This window comes from Corythoichthys intestinalis, chromosome 16 (genome assembly GCF_030265065.1).
Source record: "Corythoichthys intestinalis isolate RoL2023-P3 chromosome 16, ASM3026506v1, whole genome shotgun sequence".
Taxonomy (NCBI): Eukaryota; Metazoa; Chordata; class Actinopteri; order Syngnathiformes; family Syngnathidae; genus Corythoichthys; species Corythoichthys intestinalis.
The window spans coordinates 36191737-36217044 of record NC_080410.1 but is presented as its reverse complement, the minus strand read 5'-3'; the positions used below and the strand labels follow the sequence as shown (position 1 = coordinate 36217044).

Genomic DNA, 25308 nt, shown 5'->3' with positions numbered 1-25308 from the left:
CAATTGGAAAATAAAAGATATCTTTGCATATCGTTATTTTAATATCAAATGGCCCGTATCGTGATATCGTTTTTCCTTATTGCCCAGCACTAACCCAACAGCTAATTAACATGAATTATCAGTATTTGTGAAAAAACATGAATTGCTTTGAGTATGACTATTGCGAAGCTGTATCCCGGGGGGATATTTTGCATTTATACTCTGTCCAAACTCCAGAGGATGCGCTGCAAATTGTATTTGTTCACATACTACAGGTCTTATGTGTCTTTTTTATTTCACTGAAATTGAGAAATCAATAGGCCAGAAATAATGTTTCTTCATCCAGAATTTAATATTGTTGTGCGATTTTTTTTTCTGATTGTTTTAAACCCTTTTTTTTTTTTTTTTTTTTTTTAAACCAGTTTCATTTGCATGGACAGCACATCATTATAACTATGTATTGTGACTATTACATGTGTGTTGGTTGAGAATATTCAATTGATAGTTTTTTTTTTTTTTTTTTTTTTTTTTTTTTTGGTAACATAATCTGTATATAGCAACATCTCAACATTAGAAACAACACAAGGCAAAGCTGGTGTGTTGAAAAACAAATATTGAAAATAATTACACATAGTAAACAATAAATATCATATCTGCCTTCAAACACTAGCAAAAAACGTGATATCTAAAACAGTGTGTAGACTTTTTATGTTGTCTCTGCAGGCATGTCAGGTTTAGCTGGATGCTACATATGCTCTTATAATTGTGTTAAAGTGCAATGAAGTTGTATATACAGTAGTTGTTTAACGTTACCCAAAATTGTTTGCGTGTCAGGTTTTTATCTAAAAATTGCTGTCCGTGTAGTTTAAACACTGACTCATTACTCTCCTTCCCCCTCATTTGATAATGATCTCTTCCCTAGATGAGCATCATTCTTATTGGCTGAATCATTGCTCAGTCTATCACACTTCCTCCCACCGGGCTGGTAGTGGAAGTATTATTGTGGTTCGTTCAGTAGCTACTGGGGAGCAAGACATAAGCATCCACCTTCTGGGCTTGTTTTCATGTCGGACATGCTGAGGCAGACGCGGCTGTGGCTGGAGTTGTGGTGGAAGGCATCCCCAATTTAGCGGCGAGTCATATACTTGTTCCACGGGGCTGTGTATGAAATATGTATGCTGTGCAGTCAGGGTAAGACATTAAAAAAATATGAATAATGAATAGCTTATACATAAATACAGTATATAGCATGTAAAAATAATAAAGTGACTGCTTAGTTTGTTCCCAGTAATCAAATAAAAATCCTGATTTTTTTTTTAGTGTTTCATGTATTCATTTCTATAGATACAAAGATGTCCAGCCCTTTTTGATTAAATGGATTAGATGTCTATTGTCGTCAATAGCTATGAATTAGTTAAATTAATTACAATCCTACAGTTTAATGATGATCCTACTGTTTAGCTCATTGGTTGATCAAACACCGTCAGCCCTCCCACTTTAAATGGATTGGATGTCTATCGCTGTCAATGGCAGCCAATGAGTTGAAAATATAGTCTTAAATCCTTCAGCGTGTATGCCTTCTTTGCTTAAGTCATTTTTTAAATGATTTGTTGAAGTATCCGTCAAACAGGATTTTCTAATGGTCGGCAAATGGTGGGCATGTGATGGGCAACTACGTCACCTAATCGACCTCTAGGTAGTGTTCCTCCCCCAAAAAAATCCTGCTCTTCACCCCTGCAAGTCTTTCTCATACAAATTTATGATCCAAAATAACAAATATTCCCAGTGCCGTCCAGAAATGGGGAAAAGGTGTATGCCGTATCATATAAGCCATGGGTGCTCCTGCATCTGCTCCAAGGTGGCTCGCTTCTCCGGATCCAAATTCAAGCATTTCCACAAGAAATCTTCACATTCTGCTTGTGAGTCACAAAAGTAAAGTAGGTGGTGTTGGATTCAATCATTTTCAGGAACAAGAATTTGGCAGAATTAGTAGAGTTGTACACTCGAGACCAGTCTTAGCATATGACAAAATTTCAAAGTTTTGGATTTGATTGGTCGAGAATCCCCAAGTCTTGGTTGGGTTTCAGGCGTGGTCTCGTGCACAACTCTAGGAATTAGAGACTGCGGTGATGGCATAACTTACCTTCCGATAGAACCCGATTCAGTCTTAGCATCTGGGAAAGGAACATGACTGTGTCAAAGCGCTTCGTTCCAGCCATCAATTCAAAGAGAAGAGCGCCCAAATGCCACACAGTGGTTGGACCGGCGCTGTATGTCCGTCTTAGAACATACTCCGGAGGAGCATAACATAATGTGCCTACAAAGACAAAACACGCAGGTAGAGTAAATAAAAGTGAGTAAATCTGCAGTTATCAGTGGGTGATGAAACAACAGGAGTCAGGCGTCCTACCGTTATAATCCCGGTAAGGCTCATTGCTGGCTAAGCAACTACAGCCAAAGTCAATAATTCGCACACGAGGGACGCCAGAGGTGGCCTCCAGAAGAATATTTTCTTGTTTTAAATCTCGATGGAAAACATCCACAGCGTGCATGTTGATAGCTGCAACAACCAGCTGCTTCATGATATTCTGAGAAGAGGATACATGGATTAAATACGGAGTTTTCTGCTGTTTAATAGTCGAGTTCACAAGTGTATCTTTAGTAATGAGATGGCAGGAGTGCTAAGCAAGCAGATACCGCAACGTACTACTGGTAAATCAAATGATACTCAAAGCAGAATCAATAAAGCCAGTCTTTTTAAAAGCAACCACAGCTAGAAAGACTTGAAGTTCTTAAACGATAAACGTTATTATGAGTTGATAAATAATGTGATATCAAAACCCCTCTTGATGTTTTCATTTTTATATAATTTGTAAAATATAACTAGTAGGTTGCTATTGTTGTTGTCGCAGGGCGGTGGCGTCACTGGATTATACTGCCGGGCTTCCAGAGTATAACCCTAGCGACATAAACATGTCACTTTTTCAGTACTTTCAATTTGAACCTGAGAGGAACATTAATGAGCAAGACAGCACTGTCAATATTTCACAAAACGAGCAGCAAAAGCAAACTGAACAGGAAAGAAGGGATGAGTCGAGACGAGATTAAGACAAAACCTGTGTTCTGCCAAAATGTGCTAAATCAGCAAAACGAGAGGCGAATTTGACACCTAAAGTACTACTGTGCGCTTTCAGCTTGTTTTGACATAACATACTGAAGATGCCTTAAGAAAATACTTTTACTTAGTAATATCAAATGCGGGTTGTTAAAATATGCTATGTGACCAATGTGGTCAACAGATCAACAATCTGCTTTAAAGCAACCACAAGAAGACACAATGCTTAAAAGTATGAGAGGGAAACACACGCAAAAATAATTCTGAGGCAATGAAACGCTAATAAAAGACTCAATAAACACACAAATAGTAAGTACTTGCCGCTTTTTACTGATGTGTGCATGCATTGGACCTCCCACCACGTAAGAAGGAATTGCAGACAATGACAATCTATGTCATCACCCCGAGCGTCCATTGCGCGCATAAAACATGGCGCCCTCCGTAGGTCAAAACATACGAACTAAATATTACAGATTTTTAAATCAACGGCAATATTTTATGTATTTCTAATAACATATTTTAGTAAGAGAGAGAAATTGTGGCATATTCGAGGCTAAAAGTCTTTAAGTACGAGGTTACCTTTAAGGCATGCCATATACAGTGTTTTCAGTACCTTTGCCTCACACTCCAGCAGTGCGCCAAGTCTGCATCTCGTAATGTAAGTGAACAGGTCCACAGACGGGACTGGCCTCTCCATGACCAGTACAATCTGATGCTCCAGATCGTACTTGTTCAACAATGACACAACTGCTGACTTTCCATCAGAGTTCTTTTTGATGGATGCCTGTAGCATTAGCAACGCCTCGATGGGAATGTCCTTCTTCAAGCCATTGATATTCTTTTGAAGGAAAAAGAGTTCAAGGGTGTTAAGTATGGAAAACAAGTCTAATCCTCAAACAATTCCCTGTCGTGTACTGTCCTTTTCTTTCAGTTTATCTTAAAATTGTCATTACTTTTCATGATTAGATTAATTATTTCAGTGCAATTGGACAAAAAACTATTTAAACCTTATCTAGCATTGGCCTCGTAGAAATGTGTTTCGTCTAAGAATATCAGTGAATCCAGAACAAGCACTCACCAATGGAACACTTTTTACCTCTTTGGGTATGTATTTAATCGCCACCTGTGGGATTCAGTCATTGATATTTGTTACGATAGAAAAATATTGCTTTGGTGAAACAGACATAAATATGAAACTTACTGGAAAACAGTCACTTTTTCTGTAACCGGCATAAACCGATCCAAAACCTCCTTCACCGAGTTTATTCACCTGCTGATATTTCTGTGCAAACAAAGCTACAGAGAGTGTTCAATTGAATTTGTGACTATATTAGGTTACATACTGTTACGTACAATTTGCAGTTTACCTCGATTGGTTGCAGCCTGGTGGTAGGGTGAAGAACCTTTAAATCGGAGTGGAATATTATTGCACTTTCTCAATGGCAGCTTTTCAGTAATAGTGTCTTTCTTTAGGTCCCCAAAAAACACCACAAACATCTCAGTTGGTATTTTATTGGGCTTTTTTGAGAGAGTCTCTAATGTAGTGTTACTCTTTCTATTGGTTTCCTTGGCTGGTGTGATTTTCAAAGACGCTTTAGCAGTTTTACCCCTCGGATTTTTTGTGAGGATGACTCTAGTTTTGCTCGAACGTGCCCTTTGGATCAGGGCGTCTTTGTGAGACAACTTAGTTTTTTTCATGAAAGTCTGTGGTTTTCTGATACACTTTGTCTTAGGCTTCACTACTCCTTCACCTGGTATACTTGGTTTTTCACCTAAAGGTCCGAGTTCTTCATTGGACTTTGGCTTTGCTCTAGTTAGTTGTGCTTCAGGCTGTTTATCCATCTTTTTCGTGAAAGTCTCTGGTTTTGTACTTAAGTTTCTCTTGCTTCCTTGTGAAGGTGCAAATTTTTCAGTCCCCTCATTGCGTTTAAATCTCAGTTTCTTTAGTCGCGTCTTTGTATTTGTGCAAGCGTTTCTCCTGGTTCCCTTAGCCAGCACAGCCTTCACTATTGTCCGAGTTAGTTTTCCTTTCAGCTTGGTTGTGCGTTTGTTTGTTTCTTTGGCAGACTTTCCTCTGGTCTTTTTAACCTTCTTCGGGCATTTTTCAGTTTTATTGCTTCTTTGATTCTTTTTTGTACAGGACTTTGGCTCTGCATTACATGTTGTCTTGCTCTGTTTAGACGTCTTGGAGCAGTCAGTCTGAGTTTCTGGTTTTGAATTGGGCTTTCTTGTGCTCTTTCTGGATTGTGTACCCTTCCCATGTCCCTCAGTCTGTCCACCTCTCAGCCCTGTTTTTGTGTTCAGCATTCTCCTCCTCCCTTTAGCTGGTACAGGATTACCAGACCAGTTCTGCTTCTTCGTGAGGTTCTCTGCTTTTGATTTGGCTTTCCACACGGTCTGTCTAACCAATGCAGAATCATCTTCTACTTCTTGGTGTTCACTAGCATTCAGGATCACGTCACAGCGCATCTTTGCGCGTTGGGCACCATTACTGCTAGCCTTCCTTTTTAGCGTCCCCACGACACAATCTTCCACAAAGGTGATAAATTCTTTGTTTTCTACAATTGATAGATAGGTAAGCATGAAATTGTATGTCACAGACTGGTTGACAAACATCATTCATGGATGGATCTTTTCTCAGTATCTGTATAGCAATTATAATAGTTGTTGGATGAAACTTTCGGACGAACATTTCTTAAGATTTCTTTTTGGATGACGAGAGCAAGGAAGAGATACTACGCCATTTGTGTATCATAGCTTAAAAAAAAAAATCTAACCATAACCTCCGATCAGGAAAATTCTCAGGCACACTATGAGCATGTTTGGTATTTTTCCGTTATAAGCAGGGGTGAAAGTGGGCCAGAACGGTCAGGAACGCAGTTCCGGTATAAGATTCAGGGCCAGAACGCGGTTCCGGTATAAGATTCAGGGCCGCTGAACGCTGTTCCGGTACACGGTGCTTTGATTCCGAAAATATGACAGCAACTGTCAAAACACTATGTAGAAAAAAAAAAATAATAATAATTTTATAAAAAATAATAAATACTAAGCTGCCACACATGCAGTTCATCTCCAAGAAGAAAACATTCTACCAACATCAGATTTACATACACAAGTGTTAACAACAAGCATAATAAAGTGCTTGTGTTGCATAATCCATTTCCACCAATATTTATTATTCATTTTATTTCACGAACGGCATGGAGGTTTCCCCAGCTGCTGCAGCTATCTGAGTCTGACGATGATGAGTCACGTCAATGTGCGAATACATGCAGCAAAGCAAAACGCCTGGACTCATTTATCCGTTCAATGGGCTGGCATACTGAAACGTGATCAGCAGAGATGGTTAGCTCTGTTTGGTTCAAATGTGCATGTTTTCTGGAACAGCAAAAAAAAAAAAAAAAAGGTTGAATTGATGCGACAAAAAAGGGCAATGCAAGATAAAATGGATCAAATCTTTAAGAGCAATGAAAGACTTGAGCCTTATTAATCATATTTAGTTTTATTTGCTCTGATGGGGAGGTTCAAAACATCTTAGCTGTCAATGTGCACTTTGGACTTAAATTTGTTCATTTATGTTAGGCTACTTATTCATTTCCTTATGATTTAAAAAAACTCAATGTTTGCGCGATCTTCAAAATATATTCCATTTCACTCTGCATAATATAAGTCATTTGTAGTTATTTTGCTGAATGCATGTTACTTAAAACTGTTATTTAAAAAAAAAAAAAAAGTAAATGTTTACATTTACTTCAATTTTAATATACATCCTATGTTCTTAAGTAGTTAAAATTGAGATTTGGCATTTAGTATGTGAGGAAATGAGGGAAAATAAAAATTAGGAGCTGGAGGTTGGGGTTATTGATGTTTTTGTTAACTTTTATTTTGCATATAATGAAAAAATACAATTTTGAATGAAAATCAGTTTTTGTATGTGTTATAAAAATAACTGTGCTAAAACAGTTTTCTTTGCATTTCAGTAGTTTAAGAGGTTTGACCCCCCCCCCCACACACACACACACACACACAAAAAAATAAAAAAATAATAATAATGATAATATTATGAAATGAAATAAAATACAATTTCTGGCTCTGTGGCAACCTTCACGTCGGGGAGTTCCGGCAAGAAATTCTACCCACTTTCACCCCTGGTTACAAGTAATCATATAGGAAAAACAAGTTACTCATTACCCCAAGTCAAGATTAGCTGCCATGGAATATAAATTGTGCAAATTGAAATTAGCTTGTTTTACATTGTATTCATTGCATTTGTTTGACGGAAATAGTCATTTGTTAATTTGTATAATGCATAATTTCCCAGTTATAAAAATTTGCATAGAAAACTGAACTCACTAAATGTGAACGATTGCAATAGGAATTGGCAGATTTATATTACAATAATTTGCAAGATGTCACAACGCACCTGAGCGGTTGTCATAGGAAGGCACATCTAAAAGTCGAGGCCCGTCATTGTCCATGTTGTTTCATGGTGCGTGTAAAGCGAGGATATCTTTTCAGTGGAAGTAATGTCATAAGTATTCGAAACTTTGTGTTCGGGGCTTCCATTCTTGAGTGGTGACACAATCACATCAATGTCACTGCCAGAAGAAGGTGATGTCATCAAAGGCAAATAAAGTAATGTGTTAATTGCCCTGGCTTAAAACCAGTGATGACAACATAAAGAATGATGAATTTTTCTGAAGTTACATAATGCAAAAATGTCCTCATTCGCTGCCATTGACAGCGGTAGACGTCCAAAGTCTTTTGACTCGGAGCTGAGCCCTACACACTGTTCCAGTCTGCTGAGTATTACTTGTACTGAGTTATGATGTGATGTTGAACAGACCCGTGCCGCCCATAAGGCGAGCTAGGCAACCGCCTAAGGGCGCAGCAGCGTCCAAAAGGGCGTCAAGAAAAATATTGAGGTAACTTTTGATGATAGCAGTATTCAAAAAAGAACAACAGAACCGTTCATAATAAGTCTTTAAATAATCATGAAATCATTTTTCTAGTGTGCCTACTGCCCGTTTCACTTTTTCCTGTGATGCGATAATTTGACCACAGACCTTAGTCTCACTCACCGCCCAGCAGACCAGCTAGCTACCTGAAGGTTCTATTTTTAGCCTCCGCGATTGAGCGACAAGTCAACTTCATGAACAGACAAAAGCCCTCCGGGTCAGAAGAAAAAGAAAGAAGAAAGCAAAGACGTGAAGAAAAACAGAGGTTTGTTGTGATGATTTTTTTCAACTGCATAAGCACGTAGACTTAGCGCAACTGCAAGCTAGTGGTTATTTACATAGAGTTTATATGGCTTAGTGCTAAAGCAAAATTATACTGTATCATTAGCCAGGCTGTTGTTTTAGAAATATTTTCAATATTCAGCCAGCTGTGGATTAGTTTCAGTTAAATTTACTCCCCCTCCAATTTTAGAGAAATTTGGACAAAGTGTATGGGAGACTAAAATTGCCTTGCTTATTTTCATGCGATGTGAACCACTTTTATCTTGTGTTAAATTGTGCTTTTCAAATAAATTTGCCTTGCATAAAAGTGCCAAGGTTAATTAAATAAATACACCATTAAATATGCAATTAATAATTTCACATTTCTGTGGTATGGGGGACTAAAAGTGCCACGGATTTAAATGCAAACATTTGTTATTAAATGTGTCATTAATTCATTAAAATGGTGATCACGTTCATGTAAAAAAAAAATATATATATATTTTTTTTCTATCATATATTACTTAATTCATTATTATTGGATAGTCCTGTGTAGATGCAGTGCTTCATGAATTTATTTTATTTTAACTACACCCATCAAAGGCTGGATCCAATAGACAGGTATAGTAGGCTGCAAGAATTTAGGCGCTATTATGGTTATGTCATGCTGGTTTCACAATCAACAGCTATTTGACTAATATAATGTAACATTCCACTTTCTTCTCTTTGTAGATGCTCTTCTGAAATATTTTCCTTCTACCGCTGTACATCCTGGGCCATCTTTTACAGCGAACCTATCCACATCAGCACCAAGTCCAAGCCCACCAAGTCCAGGAAAGAAGTGCACCTTCCAAAACAACTGTCATATGAAAATGCAATAAATGCTTTTGCATCAGTGAAGACAAGGTGAGTAAGGTTATAGGTCAAGTTGGAAAAAAAAGTTTCATTTTAAAGTGTTCTGTCTGTCTCAATATAGGTTTGTGTGGTTGGGTGTTAATCATATTGTAATAACAATTGTGATTTATTTAATGCATTTGTTTTGAAGTGTTTTTTATTGGTGCTTTTGAATAGTTGTTACAGCATATTTCTTTTAATTTCTGCTCTTGTGCGTTGTCTTTTTTTAATAGAATAAATTACAAAGAGATCTTTTGCTTTTTCAGTGTGAGTGTTTTTATGAGTGTAAATATATGTGGAATGGGGGGGGGGGGGGGGGGCAACAAATGTGTTGCCTAGGGCACCAAATTGGTCAGGAACGGCCCTGATGTTGAATGCAGCACTGAGATCCAGAAATACCAGAACAGATTATTTGCTTGCTTCGTTGTTCTGATGAATATCATTTAACTCTTTGATACGGCCAGTCTCTGCGTTGCAGTGTTGCTTAAATCCAGACTGGAATAAGCCCAAACGATTGCTCAAAAACAACTGTTTTAATTGTTTTTTTTCCCCTTAGGAATGTCATATTTGATATTGGTTTCTAGTTACTAATCAATGTTACATCAAGATTATTGTTATTTTTTTAAAGAGGTTTTATCACTACAGTTTTGGCCTGAGGTATGCAGTTGAAAACCTTTTATTTTTTTATTTTTTGTTTGGAAGGCAGAATATCACGGCAAAAAAATTGTGTGTTTAAATGTTGACATCATTAGAGTTTTGTGTTCTAGGAGGCTAAAATATCCTTGATTGAGGGGGGGGACGGGAAGCCATGAGTGTTATCATTGTTGAAGTGGATCTGCACACTGCTTGTCTTATCTGGAATATTTTGTTTATGAAAAATGTTGCAAAATTAGTCCAGGGACTCGTTAGACAGCAGTTCAGGAGGAACTGATGCTGGTGGGTTGTTTGTTTGTGTACCACTGAACGTAGTATGCGGGCATTGTTACTCTTTGTGTTAATGATCTCTGAAAAATATGACTGCCTTGTATTCAGCTCTTTATAAATATTGGTATGAGTGTGTGCGTGAATGGTTGTATGTCTCCTTGTGCCCTGCGATTGGCTGGCAACCAGTTCAGGGTGTACCCTGCCTACTGCCAGTCGTTAGCTGGGATAGGCTCCAGCACCTCCACGACCCTCGTGAGGAAAAGCGGCATGGAAAATGAATGAATGAATGATACAATAAGTGTTATTTCTGTGATTTAACCAGAGTGCTTTTTTCCCAAGTTGACTTCTTCCTTCCTGCCAGCTTTAGTGACGATAATAGTCACAATATTGGACCTGAGACTATTAACAAGTACGTGTCAACTGGAGGATGAGAGCATGTTATTGTTTTGTTAATGCTTCCTAAAAGTTTTGTTTTTGGCAGCCCTTTTATTTTTTTGTCTTGGTCTTTTGGACGAAATTACTTATTAGCCTGTTATATTTTAGTCATTTTAAACTGTGTTCGTCTTCGTCTATTTTTAGTCGACAACATTCTCATACAAATTTCATGTCGTGTTAGTCGACAGTTACTCAAAATGTTTTGGTCAGTAAAATTCAAGTTTTTGTCCAAAAATATATATTTTTTTCCAACATTTTCGAATTAACATAGACAGATGAGCAGATATTTTAGCGTCTACAAGGACAACGCCAACTTTGTGATGATAATACACACTCATGGAGGATGCTCGCCATGCTAAAGTTGATGCTAATGCTAATGCGAACGCCATGCTAACGTGACGAATTACATTCAGTGTGTGATGATCACTCAGCACCAGTATTGTTTTTGGCAGCCCTTTTAGTTTTCGTCGTCGTTTGGACAAGAATACTTATTAGTCTTAGTCATATTTTAGTTATTTCAAAATGTGTTCGTCTTCGTCTAGTTTTAGTCGACAATTCTCTGAATGTTTTCGTCTATAAACTTCAAAGTTTTAGTCCATGATAAAATAAATAAAGATTTCCAACAATTTCGAATGAACATTGACAGAAGAGCACATTATTGTCTACAAGGACATTAACATCTTAATGATAATACACACTCATCAATAAAAATGCACGTTATTTGCAATTAATTAAACTCTAAACTAATTTAAACGTTTTCCAAGAGTTTAAGAAGACTTACCGAGTCACTGCGCTAAATGCTAATGCTAACGCGAAGGCTATGCTAGCGCAAAAAGTTAGTTTAGTTTGTGATGATCACTCAGCTATGCTAGCGCTAAAAGTTAGTTTAGTGTGTGATGATCATTCAGCACAGACCTATAAAGGCTAACGCAACATGGCATAGCCAAAATAAGAAGCAAAACTTACCACTAACGCGAACGCTATGCTAGCGCTAAAAGTTAGTTTAGTGAGTGATGATCATTCAGCACAGACCTATAAAGGCTAATGCAACATGGCATCGCCAAAATAAGAAAGCAAAACTTACCAAACAGCACCTGACACAAGCGTTTCACAAAAGGAGCCTGGAATTGGCACATGCTTACTCCCCGGGCGGTGAGTAAGCCTGCGTGTGTGCATGAGTTACACTACCAAACAGATAAGATACGTGCTAACTACACATACGATAAAAAAATATCACACATTGTGAACTTATGACTATGTCGAATTTTCATCTTGTTTTCTTCTCGTCAGACAAAAAATGGCATCCATCTCGTTATGTTTTAGTCTCCCAAAACACGTTTTTAGCTTGTCATTGTCATGAAAAAATTGTTTGTTGTCGAATTATTTTCGTTATCGTCATCGTTGACTAAAACAACACTGCTTAGCACAAACCTTTAAAGGCTAAAGCAACATTGCATATTCTCTCATGCCAAGGTAAGAAAACAAATCTTACCATGTGGTTCCAAACAAGCAAGATGGAGCGCAGCCTAGCTTGAAACATCCTAAACTCCGGTGACGAGAGTGAGGGAGAGGTGCAGCACATCTCACATGAGCGAAACACCCAAGCACTGCTACGATGCAAGCTAATGTATTCCACGTACATTATGAAAATGTCACACATTGTGAACATATGAAAGAAACAATGTCGCATTTTCGTCTCGTCTCGTCAGACGAAAACTGGCATTTATCTCGTGATGTTCTAGTCTTCAATGCCACATTTTTAGCTCATCATCGTCACTTCATCGCCACAAAAAAAATTGTTCGGTGACGAAATACTTTTGTTATCGTCATTGCTGACGAAAAAAAGCTTCCTAATCACCTCTGCTTCATCTTTTGTACAGTTCCTGACAAAGGTTTTGTCGCTTATCCATTTTGTAGAAACAATTGCTAAAAACCTGACTTTTAATTATTTATATTGGTTTCAGAAATGGCTCATATGAAAGCTAAGACCCTCCCAAATGTCCCTCTGGATGCAGACAATTAAAAAACAGTGTGGCATTTGCCAAGTCCCACAGCCTGTCAAAAGGATGGACGCTGCAAAAATGGCAAAAGGTGGAATTTTCAGATGAATCTTCCATTGAATTACACGACAGTTACCGCAAATATTGCATGAGACCTACTGGAGCCCGCATGGATCTGAGATTCACTCAGAAAACAGTGAAGTTTGGTGGTGGCAAAATCATGGTCTGGGGTTAGATCCAGTATGGGTTGTGCAGATCTGCAGGGTGGAAGACAACATAAATAGTCTGAAATATTAACAAATCTTAGCAGCCTCTTACATTCCTAACCATAAAAAGGGACAAATTCAGCAGCAGGATGGTGCTCCATCGCATACTTCAATCTGTACCTCAAAGTTCCTCAGGGCAAAGAAGATCAAGATCCTCCAGGTCTGGCCAGCCCAGTCACCAGACATGAACATCATCGAGCATGTCTGGTTTAGGATGAAAGAGGAAGCATGGAAGACAAAACCCAAGAATGTTGATGAACCCTGGGAGGCATGCAAGACTGCTTTCTTTGATGTTCCTGATGACTTCATCAATAAATTGTATGAATCCTTGCCAAACCGCATGGATGCAGTCCTTCAAGTCCATAGAAATCATACAAAATATTACATTTGGATCTCACAGCACCAGTACTTAATTCGCTTATGTTATGTAACATATTTTTGTATTTGAGGTACATTTTTTGTTCAATTTTCACACTACTTTCTGTAGGCGACAAAACTTTTGTCCTGCCAAAATTTGACCTTTATGTCTTTATTAAATGATAAATTTTCAGTGAAACAAATATTTTTTTGTACATTCAACATCATTTGGGAGGGTTTTAGCTTTCATATGAGCCATTTCTTAAACCAATTGAATAATTAAAAGTCTGGTTATTAGCAATTGTTTCTACAAAATGGATAAGCGACAAGCCTTTTGTCAGGGACTGTATATCAAAGAAAACATATTAAATGCACTCATTCAAAAATAAACGTTTTGCACAAAAGATGTTAACACATGGGAATCTGTGCGATTATTCACACATAATTGAGGCACACAAAGTTGGTCAAAACAGCAGCAGTGGCCTCATCCAAACACAGACAAAAACAGATTTCAAGTAGCTTTAGAAACAAAATTCCGAATGTCCTGAGTCACCATCTGACAAAAAAAGTATGTTTACTGAATGATTACCACAGTGACATGAGGGCAGGATAACTTTGTGAAGCCTTGTCTGCCCTGTAACCACTGGCTGTTGCATAACTTTCAGGCTGTTTGAGTTCACTGAAAAACACGCACCCAAGCTATGGCACAAAGAGGAACAACAGTAAATAGGTGGGGGGGGGGGGGGACAAACAAAATAAATAACACAACCTTGACTGTGACCTTGCCTTAAAACTGCTGGAATATTGCTGTTATTACAGATAAATTGGGTTCAGATTTTCTTAACGCTAGCACCAGCTCTTTTCTATACATTTTTCATCCTAGCGTGATGATATAGGCGCTCACTTCAGAAGTGTTGAATATGAAATCTAAAAGTAACAGCAAAGTCAGCAGAGCGGACATATTGCAGGAGTTAGCAGTTTTGTTGTTATTTCTCCCGGGTAGAGTACAAGATCAATGGACCGGTGGTGCGAAGGGAAGTCAACTTCTCTGTATTGACGTTTACCCCAGTTGACCAGGTGATGCAGTTTATTGATCCCTTTTAGTACACCTTGATAGTGACAGGAAAACTGGAGTATCTAAACCTTAAACTTGGAGAAAGTAAATCCAATTGGTTGCCACTGACCGAGATAGCAGTCCAATCTATTTGGACGAAACATACAGTGAGGAGCAATAGTATTTGCACCCCTTGGAATTTTGCAAGTTCACCCACTTAGAAAATAGGTAGAGGTCTGAAATTTCAATCATAGATACATTTCTACTTATCGAGACATAATCTTAAAATTGTATGATTAAACATTGTATGATTTTTCAATAATTTATTTGAAATTTACTGGGGTTCATAAATATTTGCACCCCTCAGAATCAACAAAAATTATGACACTCAAAGAGTTGTCAGTCCACCTTAAAAAAAAGTCCACCTTTACCCCATGAGTAACCACCAACCCAGCCCCCGATTGAGCTCTTTATTGTCACCTGTGCCCCCCACAGTCAGTCATAATCCAACTGCTACCATGAGCAAGACCAGCGAAGTTTCGAAAGACACCAGAGAAAAAAAATTGTCGCCCGCCACAAAGCTGGAAAAAGCTATGAGCAGCTTTGTGAGAACAAATCAACATTTGCAACAATTGTTAGAAAATGGAAAAGGCTAAACATGGCTTATACTCTTCCTCGGACTGGGGCACCATGTAAAATCTCTCCTCGTGGGGCATCACTCATGATGAGAAAAGTGAGGGCTCAGCCTACAACTACACTGCAGGAGCTGGTCAATGACCTGAAGAAAGTTGGATGCACAGTTTCAAAGACTACTGTCAGTAGAAGACTAAGTTGCAATGGTTTAAAATCATGCATTGCTCAGAAGGTTCCCCTGTTGACGCCAGTACATGTGAAGGCTCATCTGAAGTTTGCCAGGGACCATCTGAATGATGCAGAGGGGTCATGAGAGAAAGTCATGTGGTCAGATGAGACCAAAGTAGAACTTTTTGGTGCAATCTTTACTCGCTGTGTGTGGAGGAAAAAGAAGGATGAGTACGATCCTAAGAAAACTATCCCCACTGTGAAGTATGGGGGTTGAAACCTCATGCTTTAAGGCAGGGGTCCCCAAACTACGACCCACCTCCACATTTGGTCCGGCCCCCTGAACTTTTTTTTTTTTTTTTCTCAATAGTGTTATTTATTTCCTGGCTTTTTTCTGTGAAGAACCCAGAGAGGGTTATTTGGTTATTATCTATGTTATTTGGTTATTATCTGTTTAATTAATAGTGTTATTATTATTTATTATTATAGTATAGTATAGTATAGTATAGTATAGTATAGTATAGTATAGTATAGTATAGTATAGTATAGTATAGTATAGTATAGTTTGGGCTGTCAAGCGATTAAAGTTTGTAATCGAGTTAATCACAGCTTAAAAATTAATTAATCGTAATAATCGCAATTCAAACCATCCATAAAATATGCCATATTTTTCTGTAAATTAATTGTTGGAATGGAAAAATAAGGCACAAGACGGATATATAAATTCAACATACTGTACATAAGTACTGTATTTGTTTATCATAACAATAAATCAACAAGATGGCATTAACATTATTAACAATCTGTTAAAGCGATCCATAGATAGAAAGACTTGTAGTTCTTAAAAGATAAATGTTAGTACAAGTTATAGAAATTTTATATTAAAACCCCTCTTAATGTTTTCGTTTTAATAAAATTTGTAAAATTTTCAAACAAAGAATAAACTAGTAGCTCGCCATTGTTGATGTCAATAATTACACAATGCTAATTGTGCTGAAACCCATAAAATCAGTCGCACCCAAGCGCCAGCAGAGGGAGACAAAACACCAAAAAACACAAGTAACAAATGGACATGACACTGCTGTCATTTTAATCTGTTTGAGCGGGGCATGTGCGTTAAATGCGTCAAATATTTTAACGTGATTAATTTAAAAAATTAATTACCGCCCGTTAACGTGATAATTTTGACAGCCCTATATATTATATTATATTATATTATATTATATTATATTATATTATATTATATTATATTATATTATATTATATTATATTATATTATATTATATTATATTATTTTATTTACTTTTGTTCCGTGAAGAATTCAGAAAAGGTTTTTTGATTGAGGCTTTCTGAAAAACAATACATTTTTACATTTAGGCACTCCTGCAATCGTCACACTTTTTCTGTAACAAACTGACCCGGCCCCTCATCAGAGAAGGAAAAAGATAATGTGGCCCTCACAGGAAAAAGTTTGGGGACCCCTCCTTTAAGGGCTGCTTTTCGGCAAAGGGGACAGGGAAACTATACTATATGTATAAAGCAGAGCAATGGTGAAATGTATCATCAGATTTTGAGCCACAACCTCCTTCCCTCAGTCATAGACTTGAAGACGAGTTGTGGTTGGATCTTCCAACATGACAATGATCCGAAGCATACAGCCAAGCTGACCAAGAAGTGGCTGCGTAAAAAGCATATCAAGGTTCTGGAGGGGCCAAGCCAGTCTCCAGACCTCAATCCAATAGAAAATTTTGGGACTGAGCTGAAATTTTGTTTCTCAACCAGTGTTGTTAATAACTGCATTAGAATATAACGGCGTTATTTTCTTCAGTAGTGAGTAATCTAACTTTTCTAATCTTGGCAACGCCTTTACCGTTACAGAGGCGGGAAAGGCGTGCGTTACTATGCGTTACGATGTTGGTTGACTGACGTAAGAAAAGTCTGAAAAATACGGACTCACGGAGACGAGAGAGCAGAGCAGGAGTGGGGAGGAGGCAAGGTAGGGTGACACCGTTGCAAACGCGATGCTAGTATGCTAGGTGGCTCCAATAATACCTGACTGCAGCCGATAGCCTACAAACTACACCCACATGATGCTTCGGTAGATATCACATATATACAGAACTAGATGCCAATGACAGACACGGCGGCATTAGCAACATGTATAATAAAGAACTAGATGCGTTAGTAAACAGCCGCCATCTTAAAGCAGTAGACTTCTCTGGAAGGCTCTGTTGTAGAGAACCTTCCTAGCGAACCTAAGTAACGTTTTATCTAAAAGGCTCCTAAATCAGCAAAACTTACATCTTTCTTTAAATGATTAAAAAGTTTTCAAACTTACACATGTCGAAAATAGACAGAAGGGAACTAATGCAATAAAGGGAGCAATTTTAACAACTTTAACAGTTAATTCAAAACATTAAATGACTTCCACACATAGCAAAGGTTACTATCTAGTCATCGCAACATCCGCAATACCCCTGTGTCTAGTTAAGTTTAGGGCAAAGAATTGGGCTGGGGCCAATTGTCCCAAAAACCCTTTAAACTCCACATCGTGTGACCTGTTGTTGTTGTTGTTGTTGTTTTTTGAGAAAAAAAAAAAGAAAATAATCACCAGTTACTTTGCCAAGTAACTAATAACTGTTACATTCAGGTAACTGAGTTACTAACGCAATTACTTTTTGGGAGAAATAATTTGTTACTGTAATTAATTTATTTTTTAAAGTAAGATTAACAACACTATTCTCAACGACAGCCCCCAACCTGACAGATCTAGAGAAGATTTGTGTGGAGAAATGGGCCAAAATCCCTATTTCCTTATGTGAAAACCTGGCGAAGAACTACAAAAAGCATCTGACCTCCGTAAATGCAAACAAAGGCTTCCGCACTAAATATTAGCACTGATTTTCTCAGAGGTACAAATACTTACAAACCCCAGTAAATTACAAATACAGTAGATTATTGAAAAATCATACAATGTGAGTTCCGGATTTTTTTTTTTTTAGATTATGTTTCTATGAGTGGAAATGTATCCATGATTGAAATTTCAGACGTTTACCTGTTTTCTAAGTGGGTGAACTTGCAAAATCTCAAGGGATGCAAATAGTTCGGCTCTTCACTGTATATCGCCTTCAATGGCAATGAAACATTAAAAAAAAAGATAGTCAAAAAAAAAAAAAAAAAAAAAACTACTGTAGGCCGATGATGCAACAATGATGTCGCATCCTCTTTTTACTTCTTCTTAAATGTGGTTACATCACCAGCCAGTGATGTCGTCCGTGGTCGTGTCAATGTGTCTCATTCCTCAAATGCAAATTGGATGTGTTTTTGTCAAACTTAACTAATTTAGTACCTAAGTTCTGTCAATATTTTCTGTCAACACATAGTTTTTGGTTCCAATGCACCTTCCATCAAAAGGTTCAGCCCAGAATAATGTGACTAACTTCCCCTCTACTTTTGGTGCTTACCAGCAGTATCTTGTCTCATTACCCCTTGTCTGTATTTCAGCTCCCTGTTTCAGTTCAATCCTTGTGTCATTGTCTAAGTCACACCGTGTGCTCCTGTACCTGGTTTTGTTGTGTAAGTTTTTGTTTGCTACTTTGTTCTTGTGTGAGGTGATGATGCCTTGTGAATTGTACAGGCACATTTGTCAATTGTACCGACAAATATGTCAGTGCTATCACACTGCTTTGCCGAAAAAGGACATCTACTGGGTCTCTGTGTCATTCGTTGCAAGCAACATGTAGTAGACTTAAATGACAGGACTAGTTCAGTGACTACCAATATACAGTGCCCTCCATAATTATTGGCACCCCTGAAAAAGATGTGTTTTTTAGCTTCTAATCATTTTTTATTCAAATAATATGGTACCTTAATGGGAAAAAAGAGAAAAATCCAACCTTCAATACAAGTGCATTCATTCAGTGGGGGAAAAAATCCCACATAAAGAAAAAAATATGTGACATCAAATAATGTGTGTCACAATTATTAGCACCCCTGGTGTTAATACTTTGTACAACCCCCTTTTGCTAGCAAAACAAGGTCTGGGCACTGAGATGGCCATGGGATGAGCTTGATTTTGTGTCTGGTGAACCATTTCTGTGTAGATTCGGCCATATGTTTAGGGTCATTGTCCTGCTGAAAGACCCAGTGACGACCCATCTTCAGCTTTTGGGAAGAGGGCAACATATTTTGATTTAAAATGTACTGGTATTTCAAAGCATTCATGATGCCATGCACCCTAACAAGGTTCCCAGGGCCTTTGGAAGCGAAACAGCCCCACAGCATCACTGACCCACCTCCATACTTCACAGTGGGTATGAGGTGCTTTTCAGCATGCGCATCTTTCGTGGCACGCCAGACCCACTTAGTGTTTGTTGCCAAAAAGCTCAATCTTGGTTTCATCTGACTAAAGCACACGGTCCCAGGTAAAGCCTGGGACCGTGTGTATTTTTGTGTGAGACTTGGTCTATGGGTATTTCAGTTATTTATATATTAATCAAATCTGAATGTTTAGTGTGGATCTTTTAAATATATAGCCAATGAATGATATGACTGAGTCATGAACAGTATTGCTAATAACAGCGTTGGAGTATAACGGTGTTGCTAACAGTTATTTTTTTCAGTTGTGAGTAATCTAATTAATAACTTTACCCATCTTTGCAACCGTTATTGAGGAGGTGAAGGGGTGCAGTACCATAATGATGATGATGACAATGACAATAAATTCATTGATTCATTCATTCAAATTCATTCATTCATTCATTCATAATTTGTTCGTAAACTTCATAATATATTGGCAGGACTCGGGGCGCTGACACTGCGCCACGCCTTTGGGTAGGGGGCCTGCCCACACCTAGCATCAAGAGGAGTTATTCTAAAACACACGCACGCAGCGATCTAATGCCGGATTTGAGTTGAAAAAGTATGAAAGCTGTACCGCATACAAACAGAAAGGATTGTCTCAGGAGTGATTTGTTCGAGGATTCAAGGTAATTGTTGTATTTTTCGTCCCGTGAATGCATTTTGAACCGTTGTTAAAAAAATCAATGGAAGAAATTAGCCACTACAGCATTGGTGTTCTACTTTGCTGTATTTACGTTAAAAAAAATGATAACTGCCCGTTTTTTGTTTTTTTTTTGCTTCTAACCAAGATTCGAGACTGTTTTACGTCAATATCTATAAATAATTCAGGGATGTAACCACTTATTCACAACAATTTTCATTGTAAAAAACTCTTTGTTTTGATAAGGCGGTGCCACATTGGCTAAAAGACTAGCATTACATTTTACATATTTACGTAAAATAAATGCTAACTGCCCGTTTTTTTGCTTTTAACCAAGAATCGAGACTATTTTACGTTCATATCTATAAAGAATTCAGGGATTTAAGCACTCATTCACAAGAATTTTCAGCGTAATAAGCTCCTTGTCTGTGTTTCCACTCGGTCAGCTTTGACAGAGATAGGCCCCCTATAATTCGGCCCCACGCCCCGTGGCCCGTTAATATTATTATGAAGTCTGTGATTGGGTTGAATGAAACACAAGATCTCTTGATTTTGAGAGATGAGCAGGAGGGGGAGGAGGGAAAGGGGTGGTGATGCCGTTGCAAACGCAATGATGGTTGGCTAGGTGGGCAGATCATGGTGCGTGTACCTTTCGGCCATTCGTTTTTCCTTCTAATTTTCCAATACCGTTTTTTGCTTTTATGTGGTTAACAAAAAGCAAGAAATGAATTGTCTCCCGTTTCCCGAGTAAACATTGGAAATTTAATAACGAAAAATTAGCCTTGATCCATTTTTACCAATATTAGTTTATTGAACTGAAGTGGACAAACAAAATACCGCGAATATTTGTGTTCCACAAAGTCATGGTTTTTGCAATGAGCCATGACCCGGAAGACAATGTTCTTCTTCTTATAAATATTATGCGGCTGCAGCAGGGTCTTGTCTATTTATAAGAAGAAGAATGTCTGCCGGGCCATGACTCATTTTAAAAGTGAACTTGGTGGAATACCATTATTGGGAGTATTTTGTTTTTCGACTTCTGTTCAATAAACTAATATTGGAATAATTTTCCCGAAGAAAGAAAGGAAACCGAAGACAGACAAAGGCAGACGGGAAAAGCATATGCTTATCAATACCCGTCCCCCTACAGCCAGGGACGCACAGTCTAACATGGTAGAGTTGCATACATCACGTTACGTGAGTTTTTTTTTGTTGTTGTTTTTTTTGTTTTTGTCCTCACTTATGTTAACTTCCCAAAAGTTATTGATTGCCATGACACTATTGTCGATTAGAGTAGGTTCATTGGATAGGTTGATTTTCAAGTTAGTATAGGGAGGGATTACCGAGGGTGTCATGGAGGCCCACGTCCACTGCAATTCGCTCAGGAAGATTACTCGTCATCCGCCCTAGCCTGGTTCACGCGAGCGAGCCTTTCTTGATCCCGGATCTCCATAATGATTTTCGTGACCATTTGAGCGGCGGCATCACTTAACGCTGCTTGTTCCTTCTTCACCTGGGACAATTCGTCGCCGATGTTACGAGCAATCTCCATTGTCGGGAGACAATTCATTTGTCGTTTTTTGTTAACCACATAAAAACAAAAAAACGGAATTGGAAAATTAGAAGGAAAAACGAATGGCTGAAAGGTACACTGAAGGGATCATGCCCTGCTTCACTGCACGCTTTGGCAAACACAACAAGACAGCGATAATGGCGACGGGTGGGGGAATTTCAAAGGTAGCGTTCTCAAACTTGAATTATATTTAAAATTGATAGTTTATGGAGTATTTAAGGATAGTGTTCTGCTTATTTTGCAGTAAGCCTAACATACATTGTCAAGAGATTTGCACAGGTTAAATGTAAGTTTATATTTGTGTTTTCGTAACAGACTTTAAAACTATATTTGATCCCAATAAATACCAAATGTTCTAAAATACTGTATATAGTGTTTTTATTCTTCAACCAGTTAAGATTATTAAGACTGCGGGAATGGGCTAAGGCTGAAATGATGTTCAACTGACATTTTCTTGAATTTATTTTATAATTTAAAAATAGTCTGAGGTAAAACAAGCAGTTTTAGGAAATGTCAACAGGATGAACACAAATGAAACAGTTTTTTTTTTTTTTTTTTCTGGGTGTTTCTGGATGTGCCCAACAGTCTTTTAATATAAACATGCTTTATGTGAAAGATGTTCTAGAATGTGTAATGTAATAACATGTATAAGATGAAAAGTAACGTCAGTTACTTTGCTGAATAACTAATTATTCTTACAATGAGGTAACTGAGTTACTAACTCAATTACTTTTTGATGGAAGTAATTTGTAACTCCAACTATTTTTTTTTTTTTTTTTTAAGTATTACCAACACTGGTGATGAAGTTAAAATAAAATTGAATCAATGTGCTGCAATTGCCACTACTTGTGGGATTGAAACACACCAATCATATGACGTCAGCCCGAATACCACACATTTGCTTCTAGTACGAGAGGGCAGAAATTTTCTGTTTGGTTTTTGGCCTCCATTTTCAAGTGGCTCCATTAGAGGTTGTTTGCTTCAAGTAAAATAATAATTCTGGAAGAATATTATCCCTTTAAGAGGTGGCAGGTGCACTTCTTTATACACATACAGTAGTTTTTCAGCTCATTCATGATAAGTGACTGACAGCACAGGTGTTCTGCAATTTCTTCCTATGAGGCGAAATGTCCGACACAATGCTCACTGCGCTTGCGCAAGCATCCACACGCATGCGCACATCGGTTAAGAGCGCTGAGTACTTTTTTTTTTTTTTTTTTAATAGAGTTTTTTTATTACCTTTTAATTGCCTCAAAAAATACTTTTTGCTTGTATTTCCCTTTCGTACTTTTAACCATAATGGTAGCTTCAAGCAGTGTTGACCACATTAGTCACGTAGCGTTTTCAAACCGTCCTTATTTAATATAAATACATTTAAATATTTTCTTAAGCCATTTTTAGTAGTTTCTGCCTGTATGCATCTAAACAAAACAAGTTCAAAGCACACGGTAGTACTTTGGGGGTCAAATTTGCCTCGTGTTGGACGTTTCGCCGATGTAGTCATTTTGGCAAAACTACGTTCACGAGCGATACAGTGAAAGCATCGGTCATGTGACATTTTCTTAAAGGGATACAAGCACCGAGACGAGGCTTCACCCAATGCATTGGTGTTGCCGGACTCATCTCTAGTTCACCATGACTGTGATTGACGGTGATAGACATGATCAACGATCATAGATGATGAATGAATGCATGAATGAATGCGTTATTTTGGACATATGTCAGGAGAAAATAAATACATTTTTTAAAAAATGATGGATTGGATGTCAGTGGCACCCAATGAGTTTTAGAGTCATGATTTAAAGCAACACTAGGTAACTTTTCAACCTTTATAAAATATTTTCATAACATTTGTGATGTCAACTGACAATTAGTTGAATGACATCTCTTATATATCTTGAGGGAGTCTGCATCACTTTCACTGGCACAAATTAACTTTGAGGAGGGTGGCAGGAACCCTGTCACAGAAAAAAAATACAAATGTGCTAACTGATTTACGGTATACGCAGGGGTCGCGTTAACCGAATATTTTCCGTCGTTGACCGATTTTTTAAAACGGTTACGGAAAAAAACTGAAGTCCATCTGTCATTTTGACAGGTTGCAATTCACACCCCAGACCACAGGGTGGCAAGTGAGCATATTAATTAGCTATTGTCTCTCTTGATGCATGACGTCGTTGGCCTTACTCGGAAAAATGTCCGAAGTTTCTTCAAAAAGCCCTAAAACGACGATGGTGTTGATAAAAGAGGTGAAAAATGAGGGACTGCACAAGCGGGCACGCAATTCAAGTCCATGCGCACCAGGAGGAAGGTGTGAGACTGCGTTCAGGCCACAGCAGGTGAACTGGTAATTTCATTGTTCCATATGTAGCCTACCTACTGGGGCCACAGTCAGCTGTTTTTGTCACTGCGGAGAAAAAGTTACATATTCATCTGCTTGATGTGTGATGGCACGGTGTGGATTCTCTGTTAAGCTTGTTCGGACAGAATATTAAAAATGAACGAAAACTAAATACTATTGAATATGTCATTATTATCATTTTAAAAATTTAAGTGACGGGTAAAAATAGATTATGACCGGATTTTTATGACCCTGTCAGTCAAAATGACAGACAACGAAAAAGTCTAGCGCAACCTCTGGGTATACGTCACTTCCCCATTTCCCCATTCATTATAAAGACGGAAGTCGATGCTAACGCTTTTGCACAATTTCTGCAAAGATGGCGGAGCAACAAAGGAGACAAAAAGTTTTGTCTGAGGAGGAAAAAGAAAAGGAGGCTACTATGATATATAGAATAAACATTGGCCTGGCTTTCACTCGCTGGCGTGAGGCCCCCTCCACCCTTCCAAACGAACTCGTCAGCGCTGAGGAGTTCGGGTGGGGTGGGGGGGGTTAGCCACACTTCGCCACATGGTTGCTAACTGATATATTGTTTAGCCACAACTGGATTTATTCCATATTACATTATTACTTTTCATCCTTCACACAACCGCTAGAAATACAAATGTTGTTTAATGCATTTGCAGGCGACCATCATGATTTTACGACACTGTGCTAGTGTGCGCTAGTCCTAATGTGAAACGTACCGTAATTTCCCAAATATAAGGCGCACCCCAAATTTACTTGTAAAATCTAGGGAAAATTATTGTACCCGTGTATAATGCGCACCCTAATTTTAGCACCAATAAATAGAAGAATACAAGAAAACAGAGCTCGTGTACATATACAAAAATGTCATTTTACTAACTGGTGAAACACAGCACAAGCATGGCACATTGGTAGTTCAAAACATTACCGTAAACTGACAATATTTACGGTAATAATATGATTTGACAACTTCTCCAACTTACCAGAATCCAGGAGAAAACAAAACAGATGTGACTTTTCTTTTAAAGGCTGCTGTATGACTTGCTTGTTTCATCATGATGAATAAATGTTTCATCCATGGATTAATACGGTAAAATAAAAGTGAGGACTGAAGTCGGAAATCGGAAAGAGCGCATCACTGTAGACTGTAACAAGAGGAACTATTGTTATTTGGGTTTGAGATTCCCAAGGGACAGATATAGTTGACGGACAAAGGAAGTCGTTACGTTTGTTATGAAACGAAAGAGTGAAAAAAGCAGAATTTAACACAGATAAAATCATTCGACCAATCAGAGTGAAGTATTACCGAAACAAAATGGTA

General features: G+C 38.0%; 1 protein-coding gene across 4 annotated transcripts; it reads right to left on the bottom strand.

Moving 5' to 3' along the window:
* Positions 1-549: 549 nt before the first annotated feature.
* LOC130904496 (serine/threonine-protein kinase pim-1-like) lies at positions 550-12189 on the bottom strand. 4 transcript variants are annotated; one of them, XM_057817286.1, is made up of 8 exons: positions 12059-12189; positions 4462-4561; positions 4296-4390; positions 4173-4217; positions 3708-3932; positions 2390-2567; positions 2123-2296; positions 550-1895 (listed from the first exon to the last, which is right to left on the bottom strand). In XM_057817286.1, the coding sequence occupies exons 1-8, from the start codon at positions 12146-12148 to the stop codon at positions 1801-1803; spliced, it is 1002 nt and encodes a 333-aa protein (XP_057673269.1). In that variant the 5' UTR covers positions 12149-12189; the 3' UTR covers positions 550-1800. The 4 variants fall into 4 exon arrangements, with proteins under 4 accessions (XP_057673269.1, XP_057673268.1, XP_057673266.1 ...); XM_057817285.1 differs by lacking the exon at positions 12059-12189 and adding an exon at positions 11651-11715 and having other exon boundaries at positions 4462-5652; XM_057817283.1 differs by lacking the exon at positions 12059-12189 and having other exon boundaries at positions 4462-5899.
* Positions 12190-25308: the final 13119 nt, after the last annotated feature.

Coding starts and splice junctions, on each gene's coding strand:
- LOC130904496 (XM_057817283.1), bottom strand. CDS start 5,713: ATGATGTTTGTCAACCAGTCTGTGACATACAATTTCATGCTTACCTAT. Junction 2,568..3,707: donor TGCTGGAGTGTGAGGCAAAG/GTACTGAAAACA, acceptor TCCTCTTCTCAG/AATATCATGAAGCAGCTGGT. Junction 2,297..2,389: donor GCCTTACCGGGATTATAACG/GTAGGACGCCTG, acceptor TTGTCTTTGTAG/GCACATTATGTTATGCTCCT.